General features: G+C 49.2%; 1 protein-coding gene across 9 annotated transcripts in view; it reads right to left on the reverse strand.

Moving 5' to 3' along the window:
• Positions 1-27299, reverse strand: part of LOC134987321 (beta-1,4-galactosyltransferase galt-1-like) — a 103054-nt gene that overhangs the window by 15343 nt on the left and 60412 nt on the right. For 4 of the 9 annotated variants that reach the window (XM_063950486.1, XM_063950485.1, XM_063950487.1 and 1 more), the window contains 2 exons: positions 26402-26540; positions 17502-17568 (listed from right to left, as the gene is read on the reverse strand). In XM_063950486.1, coding sequence (XP_063806556.1) covers positions 17502-17520 — 19 coding nt within the window. In that variant the 5' untranslated portion in view covers positions 17521-17568; positions 26402-26540. Of the gene's footprint in view, positions 1-17501; positions 17569-17815; positions 17946-26401; positions 26558-27299 lie in introns of those variants that run through there. The other 5 variants (XM_063950483.1, XM_063950484.1, XM_063950489.1 and 2 more) reach the window with 5 other exon arrangements.

Here is a 27299-nt window from a genome sequence, read left to right on the forward strand (position 1 = left end):
GTAGGGAGGTCATACAGGCACGTGGAGGCCACACACAGGGCCGGCTCTACCATTAGGCAGCTTTAGGCGGCTGCCTAGGGGCACCAGCCACTGGAGGGCACCGCACCACTGAATTCATCTAGCAAAAAACTGAAGGATGTCTCTGTATGCGGGTTACTAATGAACTTACAGATGGGGGAAGGAACAAAATAAGAAGCATACAAATATATGTATGTCTGTACATATATATGTATGTATGTATATACTGTACATACAATTACAGGGATGTAGTCTGGACGACGGGATGTTGGCATTCGGAATACAGATGCCAAAATCCCTACACCTATCAGAATACATACGCTGGAATCCCGATAGCCTGCATCCTGAATGTTAGCATTAGAGATGAGCGCCGGAAATTTTTCGGGTTTTGTGTTTTGGTTTTGGGTTCGGTTCCGCGGCCGTGTTTTGGGTTCGACCGCGTTTTGGCAAAACCTCACCGAATTTTTTTTGTCGGATTCGGGTGTGTTTTGGATTCGGGTGTTTTTTTTAAAAAACACTAAAAAACAGCTTAAATCATAGAATTTGGGGGTCATTTTGATCCCAAAGTATTATTAACCTCAAAAACCATAATTTCCACTCATTTTCAGTCTATTCTGAATACCTCACACCTCACAATATTATTTTTAGTCCTAAAATTTGCACCTAGGTCGCTGGATGACTAAGCTAAGCGACCCTAGTGGCCGACACAAACACCGGGCCCATCTAGGAGTGTCACTGCAGTGTCACGCAGGATGTCCCTTCCAAAAAACCCTCCCCAAACAGCACATGACGCAAAGAAAAAAAGAGGCGCAATGAGGTAGCTGTGTGAGTAAGATAAGCGACCCTAGTGGCCGACACAAACACCGGGCCCATCTAGGAGTGTCACTGCAGTGTCACGCAGGATGTCCCTTCCAAAAAATCCTCCCCAAACAGCACATGACGCAAAGAAAAAAAGAGGCGCAATGAGGTAGCTGTGTGAGTAAGATAAGCGACCCTAGTGGCCGACACAAACACCGGGCCCATCTAGGAGTGTCACTGCAGTGTCACGCAGGATGTCCCTTCCAAAAAACCCTCCCCAAACAGCACATGACGCAAAGAAAAAAAGAGGCGCAATGAGGTAGCTGTGTGAGTAAGATAAGCGACCCTAGTTGCCGACACAAACACCGGGCCCATCTAGGAGTGTCACTGCAGTGTCACGCAGGATGTCCCTTCCAAAAAACCCTCCCCAAACAGCACATGACGCAAAGAAAAAAAAGAGGCGCAATGAGGTAGCTGTGTGAGTCAGATAAGCGACCCTAGTGGCCGACACAAACACCGGGCCCATCTAGGAGTGGCACTGCAGTGTCACGCAGGATGTCCCTTCCAAAAAACCCTCCCCAAACAGCACATGACGCAAAGAAAAAAAGAGGCGCAATGAGGTAGCTGTGTGAGTAAGATAAGCGACCCTAGTGGCCGACACAAACACCGGGCCCATCTAGGAGTGTCACTGCAGTGTCACGCAGGATGTCCCTTCCAAAAAACCCTCCCCAAACAGCACATGACGCAAAGAAAAAAAGAGGCGCAATGAGGTAGCTGTGTGAGTAAGATAAGCGACCCTAGTGGCCGACACAAACACCGGGCCCATCTAGGAGTGTCACTGCAGTGTCACGCAGGATGTCCCTTCCAAAAAACCCTCCCCAAACAGCACATGACGCAAAGAAAAAAAGAGGCGCAATGAGGTAGCTGTGTGAGTAAGATAAGCGACCCTAGTGGCCGACACAAACACCGGGCCCATCTAGGAGTGTCACTGCAGTGTCACGCAGGATGTCCCTTCCAAAAAACCCTCCCCAAACAGCACATGACGCAAAGAAAAAAAGAGGCGCAATGAGGTAGCTGTGTGAGTAAGATAAGCGACCCTAGTGGCCGACACAAACACCGGGCCCATCTAGGAGTGTCACTGCAGTGTCACGCAGGATGTCCCTTCCAAAAAACCCTCCCCAAACAGCACATGACGCAAAGAAAAAAAGAGGCGCAATGAGGTAGCTGTGTGAGTAAGATAAGCGACCCTAGTGGCCGACACAAACACCGGGCCCATCTAGGAGTGTCACTGCAGTGTCACGCAGGATGTCCCTTCCAAAAAACCCTCCCCAAACAGCACATGACGCAAAGAAAAAAAGAGGCGCAATGAGGTAGCTGTGTGAGTCAGATAAGCGACCCTAGTGGCCGACACAAACACCGGGCCCATCTAGGAGTGGCACTGCAGTGTCACGCAGGATGTCCCTTCCAAAAAACCCTCCCCAAACAGCACATGACGCAAAGAAAAAAAGAGGCGCAATGAGGTAGCTGTGTGAGTAAGATAAGCGACCCTAGTGGCCGACACAAACACCGGGCCCATCTAGGAGTGGCACTGCAGTGTCACGCAGGATGTCCCTTCCAAAAAACCCTCCCCAAACAGCACATGACGCAAAGAAAAAAAGAGGCGCAATGAGGTAGCTGTGTGAGTCAGATAAGCGACCCTAGTGGCCGACACAAACACCGGGCCCATCTAGGAGTGGCACTGCAGTGTCACGCAGGATGTCCCTTCCAAAAAACCCTCCCCAAACAGCACATGACGCAAAGAAAAAAAGAGGCGCAATGAGGTAGCTGTGTGAGTAAGATAAGCGACCCTAGTGGCCGACACAAACACCGGGCCCATCTAGGAGTGTCACTGCAGTGTCACGCAGGATGTCCCTTCCAAAAAACCCTCCCCAAACAGCACATGACGCAAAGAAAAAAAGAGGCGCAATGAGGTAGCTGTGTGAGTAAGATAAGCGACCCTAGTGGCCGACACAAACACCGGGCCCATCTAGGAGTGTCACTGCAGTGTCACGCAGGATGTCCCTTCCAAAAAACCCTCCCCAAACAGCACATGACGCAAAGAAAAAAAGAGGCGCAATGAGGTAGCTGTGTGAGTAAGATAAGCGACCCTAGTGGCCGACACAAACACCGGGCCCATCTAGGAGTGGCACTGCAGTGTCACGCAGGATGTCCCTTCCAAAAAACCCTCCCCAAACAGCACATGACGCAAAGAAAAATTAAAGAAAAAAGAGGTGCAAGATGGAATTGTCCTTGGGCCCTCCCACCCACCCTTATGTTGTATAAACAGGACATGCACACTTTAACCAACCCATCATTTCAGTGACAGGGTCTGCCACACGACTGTGACTGAAATGACGGGTTGGTTTGGACCCCCACCAAAAAAGAAGCAATTAATCTCTCCTTGCACAAACTGGCTCTACAGAGGCAAGATGTCCACCTCATCATCATCCTCCGATATATCACCGTGTACATCCCCCTCCTCACAGATTATCAATTCGTCCCCACTGGAATCCACCATCTCAGCTCCCTGTGTACTTTGTGGAGGCAATTGCTGCTGGTCAATGTCTCCACGGAGGAATTGATTATAATTCATTTTAATGAACATCATCTTCTCCACATTTTCTGGATGTAACCTCGTACGCCGATTGCTGACAAGGTGAGCGGCGGCACTAAACACTCTTTCGGAGTACACACTTGTGGGAGGGCAACTTAGGTAGAATAAAGCCAGTTTGTGCAAGGGCCTCCAAATTGCCTCTTTTTCCTGCCAGTATAAGTACGGACTGTGTGACGTGCCTACTTGGATGCGGTCACTCATATAATCCTCCACCATTCTTTCAATGGTGAGAGAATCATATGCAGTGACAGTAGACGACATTTCCGTAATCGTTGTCAGGTCCTTCAGTCCGGACCAGATGTCGGCATCAGCAGTCGCTCCAGACTGCCCTGCATCACCGCCAGCGGGTGGGCTCGGAATTCTGAGCCTTTTCCTCGCACCCCCAGTTGCGGGAGAATGTGAAGGAGGAGATGTTGACAGGTCGCGTTCCGCTTGACTTGACAATTTTCTCACCAGCAGGTCTTTCAACCCCAGCAGACTTGTGTCTGCCGGAAAGAGAGATCCAAGGTAGGCTTTAAATCTAGGATCGAGCACGGTGGCCAAAATGTAGTGCTCTGATTTCAACAGATTGACCACCCGTGAATCCTTGTTAAGCGAATTAAGGGCTCCATCCACAAGTCCCACATGCCTAGCGGAATCGCTCCGTGTTAGCTCCTCCTTCAATGTCTCCAGCTTCTTCTGCAAAAGCCTGATGAGGGGAATGACCTGACTCAGGCTGGCAGTGTCTGAACTGACTTCACGTGTGGCAAGTTCAAAGGGCATCAGAACCTTGCACAACGTTGAAATCATTCTCCACTGCACTTGAGACAGGTGCATTCCACCTCCTATATCGTGCTCAATTGTATAGGCTTGAATGGCCTTTTGCTGCTCCTCCAACCTCTGAAGCATATAGAGGGTTGAATTCCACCTCGTTACCACTTCTTGCTTCAGATGATGGCAGGGCAGGTTCAGTAGTTTTTGGTGGTGCTCCAGTCTTCTGTACGTGGTGCCTGTACGCCGAAAGTGTCCCGCAATTCTTCTGGCCACCGACAGCATCTCTTGCACGCCCCTGTCGTTTTTTAAAAAATTCTGCACCACCAAATTCAAGGTATGTGCAAAACATGGGACGTGCTGGAATTTGCCCATATTTAATGCACACACAATATTGCTGGCGTTGTCCGATGCCACAAATCCACAGGAGAGTCCAATTGGGGTAAGCCATTCCGCGATGATCTTCCTCAGTTGCCGTAAGAGGTTTTCAGCTGTGTGCGTATTCTGGAAAGCGGTGATACAAAGCGTAGCCTGCCTAGGAAAGAGTTGGCGTTTGCGAGATACTGCTACTGGTGCCGCCGCTGCTGTTCTTGCGGCGGGAGTCCATACATCTACCCAGTGGGCTGTCACAGTCATATAGTCCTGACCCTGCCCTGCTCCACTTGTCCACATGTCCGTGGTTAAGTGGACATTGGGTACAACTGCATTTTTTAGGACACTGGTGAGTCTTTTTCTGACGTCCGTGTACATTCTTGGTATCGCCTGCCTAGAGAAGTGGAACCTAGATGGTATTTGGTAACGGGGGCACACTGCCTCAATAAATTGTCTAGTTCCCTGTGAACTAACGGCGGATACCGGACGCACGTCTAACACCAACATAGTTGTCAAGGCCTCAGTTATCCGCTTTGCAGCAGGATGACTGCTGTGATATTTCATCTTCCTCGCAAAGGACTGTTGGACAGTCAATTGCTTACTGGAAGTAGTACAAGTGGGCTTACGACTTCCCCTCTGGGATGACCATCGACTCCCAGCAGCAACAACAGCAGCGCCAGCAGCAGTAGGCGTTACACGCAAGGATGCATCGGAGGAATCCCAGGCAGGAGAGGACTCGTCAGAATTGCCAGTGACATGGCCTGCAGGACTATTGGCATTCCTGGGGAAGGAGGAAATTGACACTGAGGGAGTTGGTGGGGTGGTTTGCGTGAGCTTGGTTACAAGAGGAAGGGATTTACTGGTCAGTGGACTGCTTCCGCTGTCGCCCAAAGTTTTTGAACTTGTCACTGACTTATTATGAATGCGCTGCAGGTGACGTATAAGGGAGGATGTTCCGAGGTGGTTAACGTCCTTACCCCTACTTCTTACAGCTTGACAAAGGCAACACACGGCTTGACACCTGTTGTCCGCTTTTCTGTTGAAATACCTCCACACTGAAGAGCTGATTTTTTTGGTATTTTCACCAGGCATGTCAACGGCCATATTCCTCCCACGGACAACAGGTGTCTCCCCGGGTGCCTGACTTAAACAAACCACCTCACCATCAGAATCCTCCTGGTCAATTTCCTCCCCAGCGCCAGCAACACCCATATCCTCTTCATCCTGGTGTACTTCAACACTGACATCTTCAATCTGACTATCAGGAACTGGACTGCGGGTGCTCCTTCCAGCACTTGCAGGGGGCGTGCAAATGGTGGAAGGCGCATGCTCTTCACGTCCAGTGTTGGGAAGGTCAGGCATCGCAACCGACACAATTGGACTCTCCTTGTGGATTTGGGATTTCGAAGAACGCACAGTTCTTTGCGGTGCTTTTGCCAGCTTGAGTCTTTTCAGTTTTCTAGCGAGAGGCTGAGTGCTTCCATCCTCATGTGAAGCTGAACCACTAGCCATGAACATAGGCCAGGGCCTCAGCCGTTCCTTGCCACTCCGTGTGGTAAATGGCATATTGGCAAGTTTACGCTTCTCCTCCGACAATTTTATTTTAGGTTTTGGAGTCCTTTTTTTACTGATATTTGGTGTTTTGGATTTGACATGCTCTGTACTATGACATTGGGCATCGGCCTTGGCAGACGACGTTGCTGGCATTTCATCGTCTCGGCCATGACTAGTGGCAGCAGCTTCAGCACGAGGTGGAAGTGGATCTTGATCTTTCCCTAATTTTGGAACCTCAACATTTTTGTTCTCCATATTTTAATAGGCACAACTAAAAGGCACCTCAGGTAAACAATGGAGATGGATGGATACTAGTATACTTATGGATGGACTGCCGAGTGCCGACACAGAGGTAGCTACAGCCGTGGACTACCGTACTGTACTGTGTCTGCTGCTAATATAGACTGGTTGATAATGAGATGTAGTATGTATAAAGAAGAAAGAAAAAAAAAACCACGGGTAGGTGGTATACAATTATGGATGGACTGCCGAGTGCCGACACAGAGGTAGCTACAGCCGTGAACTACCGTACTGTGTCTGCTGCTAATATAGACTGGTTGATAATGACTAAAACAAAATCACCAAGTAGGCGCACGGTACCAGTGATGTTGATAAAAACACAATTTATTAACATAAAACCAATAACAAACTGATTAAAAGACACAACACTACACAGAGCATATAACTGAGGTATTATACCTTATAGTTCACACATAAAGTGTATAAATAAGTGAAAGGGACACTAATATGCAGGAGAACCCGTCTCTGTAAGATAGGGTTAATCTCTCACATTAATTCCATATCAGACAGTTTAAATGAAAAGGAAGTCCTGTAAACTGATGTAATTAGCGTTTGTGACCATAAAGGTGTCCAGATTTAAATAGTGTTTCCTTGGAGCAAAATAAACCAGCCGATTAATGTTACTCACTGAGACGTAATGATCTCTTGCTGTACAGGATAAATGGTTAAGAAACCGCTTGTTATCACCCTGTGCATGGGTGAGACATCCGTCAGCGGTATATTCAGATGAAAGCCACTTCTTTCTGTGCAGCACCAGTTGCCTGTATTAGATCACCATACAGATCCTCCAGCTTGCTGAGCGACGCCCGGCCGGGCAGGAGGTAACAATGCCTCTTGAAGAAGCCGCCTGAGGTGCGGAGAAACGCGTTGAGGGTACAGAAGTAAGGGCCACACTTGACCATTAAGTGTCCCACGGAGCACGACATCCATCACTTTCAGCCGTTTGTTACAAGTTACCGGTGAATGATCCAGCCTGTGATTCAATCACTCCACTCTAACTCTCCTTGCATTTGGAACATTGTTACCTCCTGCCCGGCCGGGCGTCGCTCAGCAAGCTGGAGGATCTGTATGGTGATCTAATACAGGCAACTGGTGCTGCACAGAAAGAAGTGGCTTTCATCTGAATATACCGCTGACGGATGTCTCACCCATGCACAGGGTGATAACAAGCGGTTTCTTAACCATTTATCCCGTACAGCAAGAGATCATTACGTCTCAGTGAGTAACATTAATCGGCTGGTTTATTTTGCTCCAAGGAAACACTATTTAAATCTGGACACCTTTATGGTCACAAACGCTAATTACATCAGTTTACAGGACTTCCTTTTCATTTAAACTGTCTGATATGGAATTAATGTGAGAGATTAACCCTATCTTACAGAGACGGGTTCTCCTGCATATTAGTGTCCCTTTCACTTATTTATACACTTTATGTGTGAACTATAAGGTATAATACCTCAGTTATATGCTCTGTGTAGTGTTGTGTCTTTTAATCAGTTTGTTATTGGTTTTATGTTAATAAATTGTGTTTTTATCAACATCACTGGTACCGTGCGCCTACTTGGTGATTTTGTTTTAGTTGTTTCACTTTCAGGAGGCCGGCTACCTCCTTACCAAGTGGCTGCCATTACCAGTGCTATATTTGCACGACCCTGTTCAGCGCCTAAAAACCTTTTTTCTGGTTGATAATGAGATGTAGTATGTATAAAGAAGAAAGAAAAAAAAAACCACGGGTAGGTGGTATACAATTATGGATGGACTGCTGAGTGCCGACACAGAGGTAGCTACAGCCGTGGACTACCGTACTGTACTGTGTCTGCTGCTAATATAGACTGGATGATAATGAGATGTAGTATGTATGTATAAAGAAGAAAGAAAAAAAAAAACCACGGGTAGGTGGTATACAATTATGGATGGACTGCCGAGTGCCGACACAGAGGTAGCTACAGCCGTGGACTACCGTACTGTACTGTGTCTGCTGCTAATATAGACTGGTTGATAATGAGATGTAGTATGTATAAAGAAGAAAGAAAAAAAAAACCACGGGTAGGTGGTATACAATTATGGATGGACTGCCGAGTGCCGACACAGAGGTAGCTACAGCCGTGGACTACCGTACTGTACTGTGTCTGCTGCTAATATAGACTGGATGATAATGAGATGTAGTATGTATAAAGAAGAAAGAAAAAAAAAACCACGGGTAGGTGGTATACAATTATGGATGGACTGCCGAGTGCCGACACAGAGGTAGCTACAGCTGTGGACTACCGTACTGTACTGTGTCTGCTGCTAATATAGACTGGATGATAATGAGATGTAGTATGTATAAAGAAGAAAGAAAAAAAAAACCACGGGTAGGTGGTATACAATTATGGATGGACTGCCGAGTGCCGACACAGAGGTAGCTACAGCCGTGGACTACCGTACTGTACTGTGTCTGCTGCTAATATAGACTGGTTGATAATGAGATGTAGTATGTATAAAGAAGAAAGAAAAAAAAAACCACGGGTAGGTGGTATACAATTATGGATGGACTGCCGAGTGCCGACACAGAGGTAGCTACAGCCGTGGACTACCGTACTGTACTGTGTCTGCTGCTAATATAGACTGGATGATAATGAGATGTAGTATGTATGTATAAAGAAGAAAGAAAAAAAAAACCATGGGTAGGTGGTATACAATTATGGATGGACTGCCGAGTGCCGACACAGAGGTAGCTACAGCCGTGAACTACCGTACTGTGTCTGCTGCTAATATAGACTGGTTGATAATGAGATGTAGTATGTATAAAGAAGAAAGAAAAAAAAAACCACGGGTAGGTGGTATACAATTATGGATGGACTGCCGAGTGCCGACACAGAGGTAGCTACAGCCGTGGACTACCGTACTGTACTGTGTCTGCTGCTAATATAGACTGGATGATAATGAGATGTAGTATGTATAAAGAAGAAAGAAAAAAAAAACCACGGGTAGGTGGTATACAATTATGGATGGACTGCCGAGTGCCGACACAGAGGTAGCTACAGCCGTGGACTACCGTACTGTACTGTGTCTGCTGCTAATATAGACTGGATGATAATGAGATGTAGTATGTATAAAGAAGAAAGAAAAAAAAAACCACGGGTAGGTGGTATACAATTATGGATGGACTGCCGAGTGCCGACACAGAGGTAGCTACAGCCGTGAACTACCGTACTGTGTCTGCTGCTAGTATAGACTGGATGATAAATAATGATATAAAAAATATATATATATCACTACTGCAGCCGGACAGGTATATATTATATAATGACGGACCTGCTGGACACTGTCTGTCAGCAGAATGAGTTTTTTAATTTTTATAGAATAAAAAAACACCACACAAGTCACACGACGAGTGTACTTTTTCAGGCAGACATTCAATCACAATATACTATACTGGTGGTCAGTGTGGTCAGGTCACTGGTCACAGTGGTCAGTGGTCAGTCACACTGGCAGTGGCACTCTGGCAGCAAAAGTGTGCACTGTTTAATATGTACTCCTGGCTCCTGCTATAACCTATAACTGCTCCCCAGTCTCCCCCACAATTAAGCTGTGTGAGCACAGTCAGATATTATACATAGATGATGCAGCACACTGGGCTGAGCACAGATATGGTATGTGAGTGTGACTGAGTCACTGTGTATCGTTTTTTTCAGGCAGAGAACAAGAACAGAACGGATTATTAAATAATAATAAATTATAAAACTGCACTGGTGGTCAGGTCACTGGTCATCAGTCACTAGTATAACTCCTCCTAAGCTCCAGTAAGTAAATGAAGTGTCTCACTCTCACATCTATTTTAATTTCTAAACGGAGAGGACGCCAGCCACGTCCTCTCCCTATCAATCTCAATGCACGTGTGAAAATGGCCGCGACGCGCGGCTCCTTATATAGAATCCGAGTCTCGCGATAGAATCCGAGCCTCGCGAGAATCCGACAGCGTGATGATGACGTTCGGGCGCGCTCGGGTTAACCGAGCAAGGCGGGAAGATCCGAGTCGCTCGGACCCGTGTAAAAAAACATGAAGTTCGGGCGGGTTCGGATTCAGAGAAACCGAACCCGCTCATCTCTAGTTAGCATGCCGGGGAGGGTTAGGGCTGTGGGGAGGGAGGGTTAGGGTAAGGGGTAAGGTTATTAATTTCATTCAAATGTCGGTATTATGCTGATCATAATGCAGCTGTCACTATTTTGACGGAGGCATCCTGTACGCAACCCCAATAAAATATTCCCACTAGACCCCATATACAGTATTTTATTTTTCAGTATGTAAAGAATAGATGGCACGCAAGTACTTTAAAAGTGAAAGTATATTGTGAACAAAGGGCCTAATTCAGACCTGATCGCTCGCTAGGGTTTTTTTTGCACTGCTGCGATCAGATAGTCGCCGCCCACAGGGGAGTGTATTTTTGCTTTGCAAGTGTGCGAACGCATGTGCAGCAGAGCGGTACAAACAGATCTTGGACAGTTTCAGAGTAGCTTCGGACTTACTCTGCAATCACTTCAGCCTGTCCGGACGGTAATTCACGTCAGACACCCACCCTGCAAACGCTAGGACACGGCTACTTTTCTCCAACCACTCCCAGAAAACGGTCAGTTGCCACCCACAAACGCCCTCTTCCTGTCAATCTCCTTGCGATCGCCCGTGCGAATGGATTCTTCGTAAAACCCATTGCACAGCAACAATCCGCTTTGTACCTGTGCAACACGCCTACTCATTGCGGCGCATACGCATGCGCAGTTCTGACCTGATCGCAGCGCTGCAAAAAACGCTAGCGAGCGATCATGTCTGAATTACCAACAAAGTCTCAAAATTTAGTGACTTGTTTACAATATACTTTATCACTTTAAAAGTCCTTGAGTGTTGTCCCTTTTCTCTGTATATGTGTAATGATGTAATGATGCAATTCACGGGAGGTGGTGGTGGCTTTGCAGGTTAGGGGTGCTATACTGAAGGTTTGCCTAGGGTGCAGAGAGACCTTGCACCGGCCCTGCACACACACTACTGAGTCTCATTTTGACTTGCTTTAAGGACATTACATCAAAGTTGGATCAGCCTGTAGTGTGTTTTTCCACTTTAATTTTGAGTGCGACTCCAAATCCAGACCTCCATGGGTTAATTAATGTGATTTCCATTGATAATTTTTGTGTGATTTTGTTGTCAGCACATTCAACTATGTAAAGAACAAAGTATTTAATAGGAATATTTCAATTCATTCAGATCTAGGATGTGTTATTTTAGTGTTCCCTTTATTTTATTGAGCAGTGTAGTAGACCATACACCGTAATGCCTGTGACACATACCGCAATGCCCGTTATACCCTATGCCACGCACCGCAATGCCCGTTATACATTATGCCACACTGCAATGCCCCTGTGACATTAAACCACATACCACAATGCCCGTGATATAGTATACCATACACCGTAATGCCTGACACATTATGACACACACTGCAATGCCCGTTATACATTATACCACATACCACAATGCCCGTGATACAGTATACCACACACCGTAATGCCTGTGACACATTATGACACACACCGCAATGTCCGTGATACATTATGCCACACACCGTAATGCCCATTACACATTAAGTCCTACAGTAAGGCTTCTAATTACTTTTAAATTACCTGCTCGTTGCCAGGGGTTTCATGCTCTTGGTTCCATGCACGGTGCCAGGGGTTTTCATGCTCAGGGTGTCATGCTCGTTGCCAGGGGTTTCATGCAATGGGTGTCATGCTCGTTGCCAGGGGTTTCATGCACTGGGTGTCATGCTCGTTGCCAGGGGTTTCATGCACTGGGTGTCATGCTCATTGCTAGGGGGTAGTGCTTGTTGCTAGGGCTGTGCTCCCAGTGCCACATATGCCCCCAGTGCCAGATATTCCCCCACAGTGCCAGGTACTCACATGCCCCCAGTGCCAAATATAGCCCCCCATGTGCCAGGTACACATATACCCCCCAGTGCCACATATGCCCCCAGTGCCAGATATTCCCCCACAGTGCCAGGTACTCACATGCCCCCAGTGCCAAATATAGCCCCCCCATGTGCCAGGTACACATATACCCCCCCCCCAGTGCCACATATGCCCCCAGTGCCAGATATTCCCCCACAGTGCCAGGTACTCACATGCCCCCAGTGCCAAATATAGCCCCCCCCATGTGCCAGGTACACATATACCCCCCCAGTGCCACATATGCCCCCAGTGCCAGATATTCCCCCACAGTGCCAGGTACTCACATGCCCCCAGTGACAAATATAGCCTCCCTCCCCCCCCATGTGCCAGGTACACATATACCCTCCCAGTGCCACATATGCCCCCAGTGCCAGGTACTCACATGCCCCCAGTGCCAAATATAGCCCCCCCAGAGCCGGCCATAGGCATACTAGGCAATTGCCTAGGGCATTTGGTATTCCTAGCGGCATCAGCAGCTTCTGCGGATTAAAATGATATGCAGCATGCCTATATTCTGTATAGCATTTCATATGCAGATACAGCCACAGTCTCACACAGTATATAAGCATGCTGCATATCATTTTAATCAGCAGAAGCTGCTTGTGCATCCTAGCCACATAGCAATGCAAATAAGATGCATTTTCGTAAAAAAAGGTGCCCGACGTTAGCATTGATGCAAGATGTATGAGGACACATCTGTATCCAAGCAGTGGCAGAGGTCACAGTGTTAGTGGAAGTGTGAGTGCTGTGTGCATGTGAGTGGGTTGGTTGTGCAGTAGTGTTCGCAATCTGTGTAAGGAGCATTATGTGTGTCATGTAAAAATGCATTAATAATGTGCAACATATGTGTAACAGGCAGAGGCGTAACAAGGGTAGGGCGAGTGGGGCACGTGCCCTGTGCGCCTTGGCAGGCCCAGGAGAGGGGGGCGCCGCTGGCGGCCAGGGCATCATGCCCCACTCGCCCCTGTCACGCCAAAATGTGAGGGGAGGAGAGCGCAGCGTCTCTCCCTCCCCTCACCGCCGCTATCAGAATTAGCAGCGCTGCTGTGTCTGGTCTCCGGCGGCGTTAGCCATTCAGAGCTTGCGGACCGGCTCCTGATTGGCTAGCGAACCGGCGCCAGACAGCTACCGGACACCTGGAGCGGAGAGGGGAAGGAGAGGCGCTGCGCTCTCCTCCCCTCACAATGTTATCAAGCCTAGTATCAACAAGCGGTGAGTGACCCGGGGGGGGGGGCACAGTGGGGCATGTATCTGGCACTGAGTGGGGCAATGTAACTGGCACTGAGGGGGGCAATGTAACTGGCACAGTGGGGCATGTATCTGGCACTGTGGGGCAATGTATCCGGCACTGTGGGGCAATGTATCCGGCACTGTGGGGCAATGTATCCGGCACTGTGGGGCAATGTATCCGGCACTGTGGGGCAATGTATCTGGCACTGTGGGGCAATGTATCTGGCACTGTGGGGCAATGTATCTGGCACTGTGGGGCATGTATCTGGCACAGTGGGGCAATATAACTGGCACAGTGGGGCATGTAACTGGCACAGTGGGGCATGTATCCGGCACTGTGGGGCAATGTATCCGGCACTGTGGGGCAATGTATCCGGCAATGTATCCGGCACTGTGGGGGCAATGTATCCGGCACAGTGGGGCAATGTGCCCTCCGTGTCCCTCCATCACAGCAGTGGAGGGTTAGTGAGAGGAGACAGCAGATTGACATGCGGACGCTCGTCCGCACGTCAATCTGCGCTAAATCAGTGGCGGCGCCCCCGCAGCCCTGCGCCCCCTGCGCCCCCGCAGCCCTGCGCCCCCAAGCCACCGCGAGGCCACTGACTACATAGTCAAATAGAGGAGTCAAACCAGCTTGAAACTGACAAACACTTCCCATAGGTTTCCTACTGGTAGAAGGCATCACATGCAACTGTGGAACCACAATTCTCTTATAAAAGTGCCCCAAACCGTCCAAACACCTGCGCTGTAGTGGGTTTAGGTGTCAGACCTGGTATTGGGAAGAAGGAAAGTTGTAGCTAGTTTGGATTGATTTGGAGGAGTTTTGCGATTGTTTTTGTGGCCGATTTTGTGTGCGAGTAGTCTTGTGTATTTCTGTGTTGTTCACTGATATTTTAAAGCTTGTATTTTTTCTTTATATGGTATTTTAGTTTAATTTAGCCTGGGCACGGTGTGTGGCAGTGGTATTCAGCGGTGAGCGTGTTATTAGTTTTAGGTTAGTTTTTAGTTGTCTGCATTTTTTTATTGTATTATTTGTGAGATGGTCTTATGGAGCTTGATCGGAGAAGAGAAGGGAGGTGGAGGTGCAGATAGAGGTAGCAGGGGCAAATGCAGGATAAAGAGGGGTTTGCAAATGCAATCCAAACTTTTCCGCTCTGTGGAGCATTGGAGCAAGTCTAGGGGAGCGGTAGAAGAACCTAGTACCACCAACCCTGGACATATATGTACATTGATTGTACACATTGTATCTTGTTATACACTGAAGATTTAGATGGTCTATATAGTATAGGCTGTATCAAACATATGTAATATAAACAAGTTAAACAACATAAGTGGTCAGAAAAAAAGTTAAACACCCCATAATATATAAATACACATACATAATAGAACCTGTAGGTTCTGCACTTTGTAAAACCACATTCTTCCCACCTCATGGTAAGGCGCCTGTCTATTCTTCTTGGCGGTTACTCTCTGGTCCTGTGCACTGAAACACAGTCTATATGGATCTGGTCCTAAGCACTCAGATCTACACATAAACTTGGTAGAAGACGCTGCGACACCGGTAATTGTATTATATACTATTGCTATTGTGGTCATAATTTGAGCTGCTGGCCAAGAAAAGGGGGTTTCCTGGCAACTCGAAACCCCTCCTGCGTGTGCCTATGGAGAGGAGGAGGAAGCACAGAAGGAAGTGCTTGTGTCAGATGTGGAGGATGGCTGTCTCCTTCACAACCAGATTCTACGTTGGTGCTCAGTGAGACAGCAAGAGACACAAGGTACTGCTCCACCTGCACAGCCAGAAGCTGCGTTTGTGCTCACTGAGACAGTAAGAGACACAAGGTACTGCTCCACCTGCACAGCCAGAAGCTGCGTTTGTGCTCACTGAGACAGCAAGAGACACAAGGTACTGCTCCACCTGCACAGCCAGAAGCTGCGTTTGTGCTCACTGAGACAGCAAGAAACACAAGGTACTGCTCCACCTGCACAGCCAGAAGCTGCGTTTGTGCTCACTGAGACAGCAAGAGACACAAGGTACTGCTCCACCTGCACAGCCAGAAGCTGCGTTTGTGCTCACTGAGACAGCAAGAGACACAAGGTACTGCTCAACCTGCACTACCAGAACCTGCGTTTGTGCTCACTGAGACAGCAAGAGACACAAGGTACTGCACCACCTGCACAGCCAGAAGCTGAGTTTGTGCTCACTGAGACAGCAAGAGACACAAGGTACTGCTCCACCTGCACAGCCAGAAGCTGCGTTTGTGCTCACTGAGACAGCAAGAGACACAAGGTACTGCTCCACCTGCACAGCCAGAAGCTGCGTTTGTGCTCACTGAGACAGCAAGAGACACAAGGTACTGCTCCACCTGCACAGCCAGAAGCTGCGTTTGTGCTCACTGAGACAGCAAGAGACACAAGGTACTGCTCCACCTGCACAGCCAGAAGCTGCGTTTGTGCTCACTGAGACAGCAAGAGACACAAGGTACTGCTCCACCTGCACAGCCAGAAGCTGCGTTTGTGCTCACTGAGACAGCAAGAGACACAAGGTACTGCTCCACCTGCACAGCCAGAAGCTGCGTTTGTGCTCACTGAGACAGCAAGAGACACAAGGTACTGCTCCACCTGCACAGCCAGAAGCTGCGTTTGTGCTCACTGAGACAGCAAGAGACACAAGGTACTGCTCCACCTGCACAGCCAGAAGCTGCGTTTGTGCTCACTGAGACAGCAAGAGACACAAGGTACTGCTCCACCTGCACTACCAGAACCTGCGTTTGTGCTCACTGAGACAGCAAGAGACACAAGGTACTGCTCCACCTGCACTACCAGAACCTGCGTTTGTGCTCACTGAGACAGCAAGAGACACAAGGTATTGCTCCACCTGCACAGCCAGAAGCTGCGTTTGTGCTCACTGAGACAGCAAGAGACACAAGGTACTGCTCCACCTGCACTACCAGAACCTGCGTTTGTGCTCACTGAGACAGCAAGAGACACAAGGTACTGCTCCACCTGCACAGCCAGAAGCTGCTTTTGTGCTCACTGAGACAGCAAGAGACACAAGGTACTGCTCCACCTGCACAGCCAGAAGCTGCTTTTGTGCTCACTGAGACAGTAAGAGACACAAGGTACTGCTCCACCTGCACAGCCAGAAGCTGCGTTTGTGCTCACTGAGACAGCAAGAGACACAAGGTACTGCTCCACCTGCACTACCAGAACCTGCGTTTGTGCTCACTGAGACAGCAAGAGACACAAGGTACTGCTCCACCTGCACAGCCAGAAGCTGCTTTTGTGCTCACTGAGACAGCAAGAGACACAAGGTACTGCTCCACCTGCACAGCCAGAAGCTGCGTTTGTGCTCACTGAGACAGCAAGAGACACAAGGTACTGCTCCACCTGCACTACCAGAACCAGCGTTTGTGCTCACTGAGACAGCAAGAGACACAAGGTACTGCTCCACCTGCACAGCCAGAAGCTGCTTTTGTGCTCACTGAGACAGCAAGAGACACAAGGTACTGCTCCACCTGCACAGCCAGAAGCTGCTTTTGTGCTCACTGAGACAGCAAGAGACACATGGTAGTGCTCCACCTGCAGTTTGGTGGGAATATAGGTTTCTTTATATCTAAATTCATTTATTTTATTGATATACAGTAAATGTATTTATTTATAATACCCTATGTGTAATAACGGTCTCGGATTTCTTTAATAAAAATCTTTGTATGATGAATATAACATTTAGCATCACCAGTAACAGCGGTGCTTGCCTGTATTCATTCCAGCAGTGTATTATTATTAGTTTGGGTAAAGTAGAAGTAATACATGACGGTTGTTTGAGTATTTTTCAAGACAAACTTACTAAAGTTTCTCACACACATCTAGACAATGGCGACTCCATGCTCCATCGGAAGTTCCAGCTGCCGGGCCTGTGGGAGCAAATGAAGACGTGATTATCCCGACCGCCCAGTCCAACACCGGCCACCCCTGGAGCACAAGGACCACCTTTATTTGGGTAGCCAATTTTCAGCAGTTTCTATAGGTTTAAGAATAGGGGGATCCAATCTCTAGGTTGACAGTAACTTGGTCGACAGTAACTTGGTCGACAGGTCAAAAGGTCGACACAAGTTTCACAATTTTTTTCTTTTCTTTTTTTAAAACCTTTTCATACTTAACGATCAACGTGGACTACAACTGGGAACGGTAACCTGTGCCGAGCGCAGAGGTAGCGGAGCGAGGCACCTTGCCCGAAGCATGGCGAGCGAAGCGAGGGGACGCGGTGCACTAATTGGGGTTCCCGGTCACTCTACGGAGAAAACGACACAAAAAAAGAACACATTAAAAACTCATGTTTACCTTTTGACCTGTCGACTAGAGACCCTGTCAACCTAGTTACTATCTACCTTCCATACCACACCCAAAAATAGGATGCTTAGTAAATCCAGGATCGGCATTCCTGTCTATGTAACGTATGAGATGTCGGTGTTCTATGCAATTTCCTGGTTGAATTTGACTTTACTTAATCTTCAAAATCACAGAAAACCCAAAATCGATGCTTAGGAAATTTACCCCTGTGAGTGTCATTCATATATTACTGCTGACATCGGTGCTGGTGACTCGCATGCACGTAGCAGAGGTAGAGAAGTCGGCCGTCTGGCCGCTGGAAACCCCCCCTAGGCTCGGATACTGACCTTCTGATCAGAGCTGGATTAAGGCTTTGGGGGACCCTAAAGAGCATAATTTGGGACATGGGAATCCGGTTCTCGTTCACAAGTCTTTGGTACGCACATAAAATGGGGCGTGGCCACACACCACACCCACATTTCATGTCACACTGGAGGGGGGGGGGGGTATAAACCGCTTCTCCAGCCTAACACAGCAGGTGAGAAAGTCCCTGCCCCGCCTCTCCCCCTGAAATGCAGGACAGTCTTGCAAAAATTGGGGTGTTTGAGGGGGTGTACATACATACATAGGGCGGGATGTATCGCACATCATATTTTGAATATGATACATCTCCCAGTGGCACCGAGGGGGGGGGGGGGGGGGTACAAATTGCCCATGCCTTGGTCTGGCCCGGATCCGCTTCCACCAAGTATACCTGCGCTGCGGCGCCATCTTCCCAGTGATCTCTTCAGGTAGATGGCGCCGCACATAGAAAGCAAAGACCCCGGCACTGTGACCAGCGTCATCTTCCCAAATAACACTGGGAGGATGCCGCTGGCCGGGAAGGAGGGTCCTGCTTCCTGTTCAAGTAAGGTAGGAAACGGGGCCCCCCCCCATGTTAAAATTATCCCCCCTTGTGTAGCACTCGGGGCCGTGAGCAATTATTTTATTATATAAATAATTTTATAGTAACCGACATCATCACGTCCTCTTTTTTAAGCTACGCCTCTTTACTGGAGGGTGGGGGGGGTCACTCTCTTTGCCCATACTTGCCTACTCTCCCGGAATGGCCGGGAGGCTCACGAAAATCGGGTGACCCTCCCGTCCCCCCGGAAGAGCAGGCAAGTCTCCCGGAATCAGGGGTCCCCCTGCCCGTCCGCCCACTTAGTGTGTAAAGTGGGCGGTCTGGGCAGTTGATGACGCGATTCTTGCTGAATCGCGTCATCATAGCCACGCCCCCTGCAGTGTAATGCCGGGGATCGCGGCATTACAGAGCGGGGGCGTGGCTTAAAGGATGTGCCACCAAAACTCCGCCCCCCGTCCCGCCCCTGCTCCACCCCCGTCCCTGGTCCACCTCCTCCCCACGTCACAGCCCTCCCCTGCCCCCTTGCTGAGCCGACCTGGCTGCTCTCTCCCGCAGAGAGCAGCCAGAATGTCGGCAAGTATGTCTTTACCCCTGTACATCCCACCACTTACCGCATGTATTGCGGCGTTTATTAACACTGTATGCATGAAGATGTGTGATTATTTGAGGACTTTGGGGTTTAAATCTTGCGAGTCCTACTGCAAATACACGACTGCAAACCTCCCAACTTTTCCCTTCTCTAAAGAAAAGGGATGTGGCCTAATAAAATGGGGCGTGGCTTCGCGGAGGACCCGCGAGCGCGAGTCACGCCCCTGTTTTCGTCACTAAGGGGGCATGCCCAGCGCTCTGTGAGCCGCTGGCATGCCCCCTCTCCCTCTGACTCCCCTGAATAGACGCTGTGCACATGCGCACAGCGTCTATTCACCGCTGCTCTGCTAAGCAGGGCAGCGAGACACAGTGCCTACCAACTGTCCCCCCCCCACCGCGGGACACTGCAGCCCGCGGGTGGGACAGCGGGACAGTCCCCAAAAAACGGGACTGTCCCGCGAAAATCGGGACAGTTGGGAGGTATGCAACTGCGGGGAGGGATCCTATCGGATACCTTTTCTGGATTTATATGGAAAGAAACTCATAGACTTCTATAGGAAATGGCTTCTATACAAGGCATACATGCCTACCTTGCTGCCCCTTACTCCGGGAGGAGGCAGCGTTGTATACGCATGGGGGCGTGGCCGGTGGCATGATGGGCCATCCGAGGGGTGTGACGACGGGGAAGTGGGCAGTCCGGGGGGGCGTGACATGATCGCATCGTGGCTCCGCCCCCCGCTATAAGGTGCCGATAAACTAGGCACTGTATAGCGGGGGGCGGAGCTACGATGATGCGATTCAGCGCGAATCGCGTCATCGGATCCCCTCGGCCGCCCACTTGTTCTCTGCTGTGGGTGGCTGAGGGGGGAGTGGAGGGCCTGACAAGGAAAATGGGAGGCTTGCCCACCCTTCCGGGGGGCCGGGAGGGCCAGCCGATTTTCGGGAGCCTCACGGCCATTCCGAGAGGGTAGGCAAGTATGATACAAGGCATAGGGGAATGCGGACAGAGAATAGAAATGTGACCAGCGCTAATAATATAAACAGGAAAATACATTTACCACTGCTGGGCAGACAAAGTCAGAACACAATCAGCTAAATGTTCTGATGTCAATTTAATGTCTAAAATACAAGAAAGTGTATGTATATAATTCATACAAGGAATAATAAAGGGGATGGTACACACGCCCGCCCAGTTCAGCTGTCAATCACTGCCGGCCGACCGCCCCGTACACACACAGCGACGCGACAATATATATCGGTAGATATATTGGCCGTCGACTGTGCTGCGCGGCCGACGCGATACGTCTGTGAACGACGGAGTTCACAGACGTATCGGCCGTACACACTGGCCGACGGTCCCGCGATATATCGGCCGTTCAAGAGAAGGCCGATATATCGACCAGTGTGTAGGGGCCTTAACCCTCGCCATGGGTGCCTAACCTCCCTCCTCCCGCAGCCAAAAACCTAACACTCCCCCACCCCCGTAGCCTAACCCTAACCCTCGCCATGGGTGCCTAACCTCCTCCCTCTGCAGCCAAAAACCTAACAACCCCCCCCCCCCCCCCCCCGGGGGTGCCTAATCTTAAGTCCCCCTCCCCCCTAGCCTAAGCTTAACCCTTCCCCCAAAGCCCAGCCGGATGGCCGCATACCAGTGAAACACTTATGAGAGCTTTGCTTGGCCATAGAGGGACAGTGTGGGCCTGAATCGGAGGCAAATCCTGCAAACCGCACGCAGTTGCGCTCAGTGCCGGACTGGGGCATGTAGGGCCCACCGGGGGAATGCAGTGTTAGGGGTGTGGCCAGTCTGCAGAGGGGGTGTGGCTTGCCACCTCATAGGTTTGACTAACCATTAGAGAGTGCAATGTCTGCGTCCCGTCATAAATATACACAGCTGCTGCATGTATGATAATGTACCAGATTAATAACAGCAATGCACTGTAGAAAATACACCATAGTCCAGTATAAGGTAACATATGTATAATGTATAATTCAAGTGCACAGTCTAGAACCTGATCCTTAGAGCAGGAGGTGGGGCCCACCGGTGGTTTCCCCTGTACCACTGTGGGCCAGTCCAAGCCTGGTTGCGCTATTGCTTGCTACTGTGCATGTGTGCGAGTTCAGAACGCCAAGGGCGCAGGCATTACCCTAGGTGTACACAGAAAGCTGCAGATGGGATCAGAACGGAAGCAGTAAAGTGATGTGCGGAGCTGTGATTGTAGAGGCCGGACACACACAGAGGGGACATTCACTGCTAGGCTACAGCCCAGACACATGCCAAGCCCGTAATGTTCCCATTATATGCAGTATATCACAGACAGAGGGGGGTGTCTACAGTATGAGAGTCCGAGATCACCCGCGTACTCTGCTCGGTGCTGTCAGTGATCGGTGCACACCCAGCCACACCACTGTGCCACTCTCCCGGAGAAAGTGGACAGAAGCCAGACAGATAGGCTGACCCACACACAGACAGAGGAGTCTATTCATGAAGCAGTGATAAGAGTGGAGAAGTGAGCCAGTGGAGGAGTTACCCATGGCAACCAATCAGCTGCTTCCATACAGTTGCATAGTATGCAAATTATAAATGTTACTTCAATGCTGATTGGTTGCCATAGGTAACTTGTCCACTTTTATCACTGCTTCATGAATAGACCCCTGACTGTTCCGCTCTGAAGTTTCTTACCACTGTGGTATCTATTCTGGCTCGTAATGAGGTCCACTCAAGTTGCGTACACACATCACTCCTGGATGGCACTGAGGTCTGCTCACGCTGTCTTCGCACAGCATTCTCAGCGGCTTACTGCTGACCCTGGATGTTGCTCAGTAGCGGATCTTGCCACGGGCAAGCAGGACTTTTGCCCGGGGCGCCGCCTTCCGGAGGGCGCTGCACCATGGCAAGATCCGCTGCTGCTGTGCCCCCCGCTGCCGCTGCCCGCTGTAAAGGGAATTTCCCTTCGTGGAGAGGACCTTTTCGGTAATGATGTGCGGTGCGCGTTGACATCATCGCGCACCGCACATCATTTCAGTGGCGCTACTACTGTACAGGGGGCATAACTGACCACGCCCCCTGTATGAAGCCACGCCCCCTATGGCCGCCCGGGGCGCAAAACGCCCCTGAACCGGCCCTGATGTTGCTCTCTGTAGAGCTCTGCTCTCTATGCGCTCCCTCAGCATACTGGCACGCTGGCTCCATGCCAGAGTTCCTTCTAAAATGTATGGGTGCAGCTGTGTTGGATTCCTTTACCTAACCATTTCCAGCCACTTAGAGCACTGCTCCCAGTCACCTGACCTCAGCATCCAATAAGGGAACACTGGTTCCTATAAAGAGAGCTTCCTGGACACTCCCAAGCTGCCAGTCGCTTCTCCTGAAATCACAGCTCTGTCAGTACGGTTCCAGTCTGTCCACATCCAGTTCTCTCTTCCATAGGTTTTCAAACTCGCTCCTCAGGACCCCACACAGTGCATGTTTTGCAGGTAACCCAGCAGGTGCACAGGTGTATTAATTACTCACTGACACATTTTAAAAGTTCCACAGGTGGAGATAATTATTTCACTTGCGAATCTGTGAGGAGACCTGCAAAACATGTACCGTGTGGGGTCCTGAGGACAGAGTTTGAGAACCTATGCTCTATTTTAATAACACCTGCCCAGTTCCAGTCCAGTCGCCTCTCTCCGTTTCCAGCACAGCTTTCAACCAGTTCCAGCCCAGATCATCTTTCCAACCATCCATGGGGTCAATCCAATTAGCTGTGAAAGGTGCGAAGTGCCGTTGCCGCAGCATTTAAATGCCAGCAGCAGCACCCGATCTCGCACCCTTTGCAGCCTGGATTCTGATTAAATTAGCTCAAAATCGCTTGGACCTCTGTGGCGAGCACTTTTCTGCAAATTCGGGCTGCCGTAAAAGTGCGGCCGCTGCCGCAATGACTCGCGCCCGCAAGATCATCGCGGTTAATTGTATTGACCCCCCATGTCTCAAACACCGAGTATCATCTGTACGCAGATGATACTCAAATCTACCTATCCTCCCCTGACTTGTCCCTATCTGTACTGGACCGTGTCACTGAATGCCTTTCTGCCATCTCATCCTGGATGACTTCTCGCCACCTCAAACTTAATATTTCAAAGACAGAGTTAATTATATTTCCACCGGCCAATAGTAGTTACCAACCTGATATCTCTATCACTGTTGAAAACTCGACTATCTACCCTACCCCACAAGCTCGCTGCCTAGGTGTCATCCTTGACTCTGATCTGTCCTTTGTTCCCCACATTCAATCTGTCTCAAGATCATGTTACATGCATCTAAAAAACATATCCAAAATACGACCATACCTTACACAAGACACTGCTAAAACTCTAATCCACGCTCTCATTATCTCCCGCATTGATTATTGCAATAGTCTCCTCACTGGTCTTCCCAAAACAAGACTCTTACCACTACAATCCATTCTGAATGCAGCGGCGAGGCTTATCTTCCTCGCTAGACGTTCATCGTCTGCAGATCCACTCTGTCAGTCCCTCCATTGGTTACCTGTAGTGTACTCTACCGCATTCAATATAAAATACTTTTACTCACACACAAGGCCATTAACCAAACTACACCAACGTACATCACTTCGCTTATCGCAAAATATCTCCCAACCCGACCTCTCCGCTCTTCACAAGACCTGCGTCTCTCATCCACACTCATTACTCGCTCCCACTCACGACTGCAGGACTTTCATCGGGCTGCACCCACTCTGTGGAATGCCCTACCACGCACAATAAGACTCTCCTCTAGTCTCCAAACCTTCAAGCGTTCCCTCAAAACTCACCTCTTTAGGCAAGCGTATCAAATTCCTGAACCACCCACATAACTTTCATAAACCTTCCTATCAAATTACATCCACTCTGTACAGTCCACACATATCCTCACGTCTTCTCATTCTATGCAATAGATAGCACCTTTCCTTGTGTACATATGCCTGTTTCCCTATAGATTGTAAGCTTGCGAGCAGGGCCTTCCTACCTCTATGACTGTTATCACCCAGTTTGTTATTGTTATTTCAAATTGTAAAGCGCAACGTAATTTGCTGCGCTATATAAGAAACTGTTAATAAATAAATAAATAAATAAATAAATAAAGACCAATCCTAACTCCGTTCCAGTCTAATAAAGGTATCTATCTATTTCTCGTTCACACCTTTGGGCCGGCCACTGCTAGATCACCAGCAATTATTTTCATTCCACTAGCCAGCAGTCCCTACTGCCTCTACTGGTCTCCTAGTCCAATGAGAAGGAGCTGGATCAAGCCTCCCTGCTTCCTCCACGCTCCATCAGTTACACCCACACAAGGCCCAACCCTCTGGCATGACACAAAGGCTGGCACACAGAGACAGAGAGGCTGGCACACACGTAGAGACAGATGAGCGGGGAGTCCCTGCTACATTCATCTACAACATAGGAAACACATGGCCAGTGGGGCTGTGAACAGGGCAGTAGAGCGCCTGGCTGGGCCAAGGTACTTTTCAGGGGGCGTGGCCTAATCACAGGAGGTGTGGTCATGCACCCTTAGAAAAAATATTGAATAAATTGGTATTTTAAGCGCATCCATGGCCACACTGCAGCTTGTGCTGAGCTGAGAATAAGAGCTGCAGCTGCTGTTGCCATGTAAGGGGGAGGGGGCCCGGGTACCCCCCCCTCTCTTGGCTCCACTGGCTGTGACTGCTGAGCGAGTACAGTACTGCGCCTTAGCACACACTGTCAGTGTTGTTCTTGCCCTCCAGCAGTGCCAGCCAGGAATGGTGTCGGTAGGGAGTCGGATAGTGGTGGGGCTTCTGCTTCTGTGTCCAGAGATTCTCTTCCTTGCCTGCTCCTCTTTTTAGGTGGATGGGTCAGGACAGAATGAAGGGCCGGCGTAGCATGACGACGTCAAAACGTCCTTAATATTGGGGGTCATTCCGAGTTGTTTGCTCGTTGCCGATTTTCAAAACGGAGCGATTAAGGCAAAAATGCGCATGGTACGCAGTGCGCATGCGCTAAGTAATTTAGCACAAAACGAAGAATTTTCATCGTTGAAGTGATCGGAGTGTGATTGACAGGAAGTGGGTGTTTCTGGGCGGACACTGACCATTTTCTGGGAGTGTGCGGAAAAACGCAGGCGTGCCAGGATAAAACACGGGAGTGGCTGGAGAAACGGGGGAGTGGCGGGCCGAACGCAGGGCGTGTATGTGACGTAAAGCTAGGAACGAAACGGGCTGAGGTGATCGCAGTGTAGGAGTAGGTCTGGAGCTACTCAGAAACTGCTAAGAAATATTTATTAGCAATTCTGCTAATCTTTCGTTCGCAATTCTGCTATGCTAAGATACACTCCCAGAGGGCGGCGGTCTAGCATGTGCAATGCTGCTAAAATCTGCTAGCGAGCGAACAACTCGGAATGAGGGCCATTATGCGCAATGGCTGGGACCAAACCCTGTGATGGCAGTAACCAGTCACCTATATTGCTGACGGCAATAGTGGTCACTTTAAAATTTACTGTTGGGCGCTGCGGCACTGTTTTTTTGCCACGGAAACCACGGGGGCACCTATGAACGTCAGGACCCAGTACACATGTGCCTTTATCCTGCTCTGACACCGGAGCTGCTCCTAAGGGTATGAGGCAGAGCCTCTCCTGTTATACTCCAGTATATGCCAGAGTTTTGACTATATGTGCGGGATGTAATGCTGCCCAATTTCCGCAATGGTTTTTTTAAAAGGGGCAATTAGTTACAAGGCATGGTTTTGCCTGGTCAGTGATTGTCCCTTTAAAAAAAAAAAAAAATTGAGTTCTGCCAGCATCCTGCGCGACCCCAAACTTGGGCGGAAATAAATCCCGCTCTATAAATGCAACACCCCGGGTCTAATGGGTAATAGTATGTATTTAAAGCTCTCTTCTTTAAAATGCTTCTCACCTTGTATCTCTCTTTTCATCAGTGCCTCCACTCGAATCTTGGCATGACGTGCTCTTCTTGTGGAGTGTTCACGTTCAGGAACACCACAGGGAGATTCGGGGATCTTCTGCCCAACACCACAGGAATGTATCACGCAGATCTATTGCAAAAGCCACACTGGCACATTTATTAAAAGGGTCCTCAGTAGCTACTGCTTTTATATAGAAAGTAACATAGTGAGATCAATAATGTCCACATGTATATACCGCTGCACCTGTGTACAATGCCCACATGTATTTACCGCTGCGCCTGTGTATAATGCCCACATGTATATACCGCTGCACCTGTGTATAATGCCCACATGTATATACCGCTGCACCTGTGTAAAATGCCCACATGTATATACCACTGCACCTGTGTACAATGCCCACGTGTATACTGCTGCACCTGTGTTTACTGCCCAATATATATACTGTTGCACCTGTGTACAATGCCCACATGTATATACCGCTGCACCTGTGTACAATGCCCACGTGTATACTACTGCACCTGTGTATACTGCCCAATATATATACTGTTGCACCTGTGTACAATGCCCACATGTATATACCGCTGCACCTGTGTACAATGCCCACATATTTACCACTGCACCTGTGTATACTGCCAACATGTATATACCGCTGCAACTGTGTATAATGCCCACATGTATATACCGCTGCACACTGAGTGAGAAAAACCACTACATAATGATCAGATAATACAGAGATCTTGGTTACATACATCTGCAGATATAGGGCTAAGCCCCAGGCAGAACGGCAAGGCGTCTCTGTCACTGGGGGTCCCTAACACTAGGTATGGGTCTGAGGTGCGGGATCCCATCACGTCGGCACAGGTCGGCTACCCCAGGGCAGCACACAGG

Source organism: Pseudophryne corroboree, assembly GCF_028390025.1.
Source record: "Pseudophryne corroboree isolate aPseCor3 chromosome 8 unlocalized genomic scaffold, aPseCor3.hap2 SUPER_8_unloc_7, whole genome shotgun sequence".
Lineage (NCBI taxonomy): Eukaryota > Metazoa > Chordata > Amphibia > Anura > Myobatrachidae > Pseudophryne > Pseudophryne corroboree.